At 34.1% G+C, this 6,943-nt stretch overlaps 1 protein-coding gene across 1 annotated transcript; it reads left to right on the top strand.

Annotated features, from left to right (window-relative positions):
- The first annotated feature begins 7 nt into the window (after positions 1–7).
- On the top strand, positions 8–1,909 carry LOC111632008 (astacin-like metalloprotease toxin 5). The gene is made up of 6 exons (XM_023376363.1): positions 8–85; positions 161–353; positions 1,063–1,138; positions 1,208–1,325; positions 1,398–1,573; positions 1,642–1,909. Exons 1-6 carry the CDS (start codon positions 63–65, stop codon positions 1,863–1,865), a joined length of 810 nt encoding a protein of 269 aa, XP_023232131.1. The 5' UTR covers positions 8–62; the 3' UTR covers positions 1,866–1,909.
- The last annotated feature ends 5,034 nt before the right edge of the window (positions 1,910–6,943 follow it).

The following is a 6,943-nucleotide window of genomic DNA, read 5'->3' as shown; positions in this document are numbered from 1 at the left end:
TTAATGTAAGGAATTTATAAAGTAAAGAAGAAGAAAATCCTTAATTTATAAGCTAGAAGATTATGATTATCTATATAATTACTTTGTAAGTACTGTATTATAATTATATTAATTGTAATATTATCATTATTAGAAAATTTTAATTAATTTATCATTATAGATGTTTATTCCTTTCCTATCAAGAAACTGTTTCAGCGAATAATGAAACTTTCAATTATACCTTTTATAAGAGCTTCATAAAAAATGTGGATTTAGCAAATAACGAAACCTTTAATTATACTTTGTATAAGAGTTCTATGGAAAATGCTGATTTATTCGAAGGCGATATTAGATTGGATACGTCATTTGGAGAGGTAATTTATAAATTTTTACACATTTAACCTTCGTTTGTTCATTTTTAGGACCTATTGTTTTTGGAGGTTCGAGGAAAAAGCGATGCCGGGATGCTCTTCCAATGATGTTTGTACCTTCTAATTTTTTAACAGAATCGCAAGACGTGTCCAATTCCCTGGTTAGGGTCTATCCATTAAGTTCTCTTGTTCACTTGTGTGTTACATATCAGAATTGCACGTTCATTATGAAGGAATTTCTCGGAAATCTTTTACGGTGACCTTGGAATCCAGACCTTGCCGAAGATCAAGAATTAGACGAATGAGAATGTGGCATCCCAATCATATGTGATCACCAGTGTAATTAAGATTTCTCAAATAGAAGAAACAATGTCTTGATATTTAATATTTTTATGCGTACTTTGTTTTCCGGATTTTCTGCTCCTTCCTTCTTGCAGACGCAAGAGAAGCCTTATGTAGTGCCCATTGTGAGTTTGTTCAGGTCCATGATGAGGGACTTGGCAAACCCTCAATGGGCACAAGAATTTTCGCGGATCGTTTGGGTTTTTATTCAAAATGGCGATGCTTTTCGTGGTATCTGTATTCGAACTGGCGAATAGATAACAGATGGCACAAACTTTGTAAAGTCTCTTAATATATATTCAATATTGTATTGATATAAAATTATATGCAAAAATTTTTAAAATTAATTAAAGAAATTTAAAATATTTAGAGTCGAGCAGTTGTACTGAATCAGAGTAAACTTTGGGATGATGGTATAATATATTACAAGTTTTCTCCTCGCTTAAGTACGTTATTTTGCTGTATTTGAAATAATTAATGATATCGATTGAAATAATAATAGTAGTTTCTACTAGATATTGGCAGAAAGATTAATTTAATAACAATTTTTCAAATCGTCGAGCATGTAACTTGCTTACGTTTTGTATATAGAAAAACAGAGGATGATTATATTTACATACAGGAAGGGAAAGGGTAAGAATATTGATACAGATACTTAATTATTTACGTCATATTTATTTTAATATATATATATATATATTTCAGATGTAATTCTATGGTTGGAAAGGAAGGTGGACGTCAGATTCTTAATTTAGGAAGTGGATGTTGGAACCTCGGAATAATATATCACGAATTAGGCCACGTTATTGGCTTGTATCACGAACACAATCGACCGGATCGTGATAAATATATAAGAATTTTATGGAATAATATTAGAGATAGTAAGTCATACTGTTCGATAAATTTTATGCATAAATAGTTTGAACTGATGACTTTTTTTAACAAATAGGTTATATCACGGGTTTTGCGTTGTACGACGAGAACGACTTGAGAATATGTGACGATTATAGTTACGATAGCATTATGCATTATGGTCCTAAAGCCTTCGCTAAATATGGTAAAGTAAGTTTCGAGCCAATTCTTCCAAATGTTACCATTAAAGAAACTTACGAATGGGAATTTTACTCAGAATCCGACATTAAATGTATTAACAAGTTATACAATTGCGAATAAATTCTGTTGTGAATATATAAATAAAATTTAGTTCATTATGTGAATTTTAATGGCAAAACTTTATTTTATACGGGAAATAATTAAATTTTTCCTTTTTGAGTGGTATTGAATATCCTAGTTCATACACAAGTATGTTTCGTAGCTCTATACTTAATTTGTCTAATATGGATTATTTATTTATAAATTAAATGAAGACACAGATTGTCCAAAAATTGGCTACCACCATTTATTCACTTAATTTATAAAAAAAGCTAGCTGTTACCGGCGACTTTGCCCACGCAGATTTTGCAAGCAAACCCCATTTATATTCAGTATTTCAACAACCATAGTAATTGTTATATAACACCTACCGCTGCGAATGATGAGAATTGCCGAGAATCAAACGAACTATCTTCAATTTGATCAATTTTCTGGAACGTTTACGATCGTTCTATAATCGAACCAATACGCAATAACAAATTCGAATTTAAAACGGTTCGAACATTTTTAAAATCGAAATAGATAAAAATATTTATAACATTGTCTGAAATGTTATCAATTTAATACACCTAAGTACTCAATGAAAATTAAACGTAGTTGAAAACGAAAAATCGCATCTAAAATACTTCAGTAGAAGCCGTTCTTCCGGTTAAGCCTTAATTCTCTCCCTCTCCCTCTTCCCCCGCGGAGGAATTTCGAAAAATTCCCTCTTAGTGTACGTTTTTATGACGTACCCTAACTGTGTACCGAATTTCACCTCTTTAGGTTCAGCGGTTTGCTCTGGGCGATGATGAATTAGTCATTCAGTCAGCCAAGACAAGTAATTTTATATATTTACATTATCATCATCCGACGAAATTCAACCACGGATTATTTATATTGTCTCGAAATTGATTTATGTTAGTGCCTACGAAGACAATTTATTTATGTACATAGCAACTTTGAGAGTTTTACGTAAGCGTCCTCTTATCTTATTATCGCGGAATGACCGGCATGCCGGTATATCCGAAACAGACCATGAAATCAGATATTTCCGTACGGTAAAAACCGCCATGCCGATTTAAGTGAGGTTATAGATCCCTGTCTAGAGAGTGCATTAGAAAAACGAACGAGTTTTTATTCTAAAACTGTGAAACTGTCAACGGTACACGAAAAACTACTATTATGTGTTTAATTTCTTCATTTTGTCTTCTTTCTAACGACTTAAAATACTCTTGAAATTCCGAAAGTGCTTATTTATGTGTTGTTTTTTTAGTTAAGTTATGGCAACGCAACACTTGGGTGATCTGCCTAGAGTAGGGGTTCCCAAAGTGGTCGATATCGATCCCTGGGGTCGATAAGAGTTCTCCAGGGGGCAATTAATACACGAGGGTCGAAAGGGAGTCGATAAATACCAAAGTGGATCAATTAAACTGTCTAAGAAAAAAATAGAATATTTCAATAAAAATTCGAAATATGGATATGATCAACAACATTACTGACTACCCTTGTTATAACTTGAGTTTTGCCTAAGGCTACGCCGCTTTAAGCATGTGCTACTCTGTTTTCACGCATCTGGCAACTGTACTAGTGTTACAAACATGTTATGAACGTTGGTAGTTCATTATACACAGACATACTTTGCACGGTTACATTCTAGTAGGGTTGTCACTCTAAGTATTTTATATCTAAATGTAGATATTTTGTCCTTTACAGAGAAAATATCGTAATATATCGAAGATCATTAATATAGTACAGAAGCCTTTGCAAGGAAAAAAACGTTACAATTGTTCAAGCTCGAACAATCATAATGGCCTTTCAAGTAAAAATGGAGCTATTTAAATCTTCACTGGCACATCCGATTTTAAATATTTTTCAAACTTGCGAAGAAAATGAAAATATAATCTCCATATGAACCGGGGAGGAGACGAAAGAAAGAAAAAAAATGAAAAGATTTCCGACCATGATTTGGAGATATATACTGTATTAAACATCTTGATAAATTAAGAGCACGATTCGAAGACTTGGAGAATATGCACGTTTCCGAATGGTTTGCTAATCCATTTGATGTTAAAATAGATAATGAAGGTAGTGAACCTGGCTTAGAAGATGAACTGATTGAAATATGTGTAGATCTCGAAGCTAAAGCGTTGTTTAAAAATAAAAACCTCAGTGAATTTTGGAGCAATAACAATATTGCCACTGAATATCCCAAGCTCAGAGCAGAAGCTGAATCTTTCTTACTCGCATTCCCAACTTCATACATGGTTGAAGCTGATTTTAGCCACGCCAACGCAATTTTGACAAAATAGAGGAACAGATCGAACTTGGAAAACCGTGGTGATTTGCGACTAAAACTTACCAATTTTCAACCGAATATCAATAATCTTGCCGCTTCTCTTCAGACACATCCATTCCACTAATATTAACTATTTTAATAGAAAGGTATGTTAACATATTTTTAAAGCATTCAGTAGTAGTCGCAAAATGACAGTAAGAGGTTTTTTCATCCGATATAACTTGTTATATTTTCAGAAATAATTGTGTAGTTTACGTATGACACGTACGGTTTAAGAACTATAGGCAAATTTCCATCTATCCATAATTTTGCTATTATTTTTTAAGATTATAAATCAGTGAAAATATCTCCATTTTCTGTTAATGTTATTGGGTGGATTTTATAAGATATGAGAACTATAAATTCTTTTGTTGGGTTGTTACGCGGGTCTCCTTATCGCTTAACATCAGAAATGCAAAAAATGATTTAATGTTTTTGTTAAATACATAATCAGGGGGTCGATAAGAAGGCAAATATTCTATAAAGGGGACGACGGGATAAAAAGTTTGGGGACCCCTAGCCTAGAGAAATGGTTTCCGGGATGTCTTTTATAAAGATAATTCGCACCTATTCGAGTGTTACAGACGTGGAGAAAACCCAGAAAACACTTGGCTAGCCCGTCCTGGCGAAGCCCGAACCCAGGACGAAACTCCCAGTGTTCGAGAAACAGAACCGCGGGTCGAGAAATCCCCTGTAATTTTACGGGGGTGGTCCGTTCAGATATGTCTGGTCCGTTTCTCACCACCCAGTCGCCCCATTGTGGGCCTGGCCGATTTTAATGGGTTAAGAGTTTAAAAAAAACTACTACTACTAATGTCATCAAGCAATTAATTCTTTTAGTCTTGTAAACGAAAACTCTCTTCCTGATTCCAAGTCAGTCAAATCTTACAATGTTATTATTTTATTGCTCTCGGAAAAACGTTTTCTGTAACGTTTAATTAACAACTAGTTTTGTTACATCTGATTAATTTAATTTTATATTTCAGTCGCATTTAACCGGCATGACGGTAACCCCGGAATTTCCGACACGCTGGTCTCCCCATTTATATGCGGCATGCCAGTCATTCCGCAAAAATACGATATGAGGACCAAATCACACGATACTTCGCAACATTCGTATCGCAACTAAGAACAAACTGTGTGGACAAACTTATACTTATTTGCGAGTATTTGAGGTCCCTAACAACGGGCTATAAATTTCCTGTGTCTAAACCTACTGTTTATATTAATAAAAACAAGTAAAACGGCAAAACCGTATTTGGAACAAGACTATGTCTCATAGACTCACTACTAAGCGCAATCACTTTGACAATCGAGGCGGATCTTGTTCTCATTCTCCAATCTTCTTTGGTATCGCTGTTTTTGGGCGCGATCGTTCAAACTTCGCCGGCCACCATGCATTTTCGGCATGCACCGGCAAATTTCTCTCCGTTGCGTGTCGGCCCGAGTTGAATTTTTGTCGATGCGTAACAAAATTTCTCGTTTTTGAAAAACTAATCGTGGTTATTTTATCCTCCGATATTATTATTTTTATTTTGTACAAACAATATACAGTTTAACCCGATTATAACTTTATCGGATGTAATTACGACACTAATACGTCAAATTTTTATCGGTCTCACAATTTTACTATACTGTATCATCTGTTCTGGTTTTAATTTTTTCCTTCCGTGTTAGGAAGATCATCAAAAAACCATTCTGAATCGACATACCATCAATCTAGGCCTTTCCGATGAGAAACAAACTATCAGCACGGAGTAATGAATTACTTTTGAAAGCTTGAAAAAAGAGGGCCGTTCTTATGTTGTACAAGCCGTTTACTGAGAAACAGACATCATTTCCAATATACTTAGAATCAATAGTGTTTCGCTTGTTTCTATATGAAATTAGAGACTTTCAAGGACCGCTAGAAAAGTCAATGCCGAATCTCCATCGAGGACGGTTGTGGATCTTGCGATCATCATTGTTTCAAATCAGATTTGATACAATGAGGACATTAATTTTTGCAATTTGATTTGTTACTTTGAAGTCAATTCAGAATTTCTGTAGAACAATGTATCAATATTCAATAAAGTAACTTATTTACATTCTTTTGTAAAGTGGTTAGAGGAAAAGAGTTAAGAGCTCAACAGCCGCAGAGCAGCATACTAGTAAATTAATTAAATAAGCATTTAGAAATGTTTCCCATATAAATAAATTTTTTGTAATGACAGTGCTGTAAAAAACGGGGAAACTTCCGTATAATAAACAACTTCTCTTTTTAACCATTTTTACTTTTTTGGAAGTAATATTATATTATACTAGCTGCAAGGACCCACTTCGCTGGGTTTTTATTTGTTCGTACATTTGTATATAGTATAGTTTTTTTTATATATATAAAAGACTGTTTTTCTAAGTAATCTAGAATCTAGCTGCAAGGACCCGCTTCGCTGGGTTTTTATTTGTGGGCAAAGAGTAACGATAGTGAAGATTAAGATAATTACGTTATAGCCAATCTTACCCGTTTTCACAAAATGCAAGAGTTAAGTTTCCCGTTTTCAGACGTTTCCAGAGAATTTTTACATGAGCATAAAAATATGTTCGATTTCCCGCAAAAGCGCAAAAAACCGCCTGTAAATCTTGCATGCCGCTTTATATTAACACTTCCTGGTCCCGATTCTATTTCTGAACGTCTCCTGTTCACGTCCAGTCAAACGCACTATTTTCAACGTTTCTGGAACGTTTACGATCGTTCTATAATCGAACCAATATTCGAATTTTATGTTCGAATTAAATTCGAACA

This window comes from Centruroides sculpturatus, unplaced genomic scaffold (assembly GCF_000671375.1).
Source record: "Centruroides sculpturatus isolate CEXI.00-Female unplaced genomic scaffold, Cexi_2.0 scaffold636, whole genome shotgun sequence".
Lineage (NCBI taxonomy): Eukaryota > Metazoa > Arthropoda > Arachnida > Scorpiones > Buthidae > Centruroides > Centruroides sculpturatus.
Note: the sequence above shows the minus strand (reverse complement) of the source record. Positions and strands in the feature narration are given on the sequence as shown.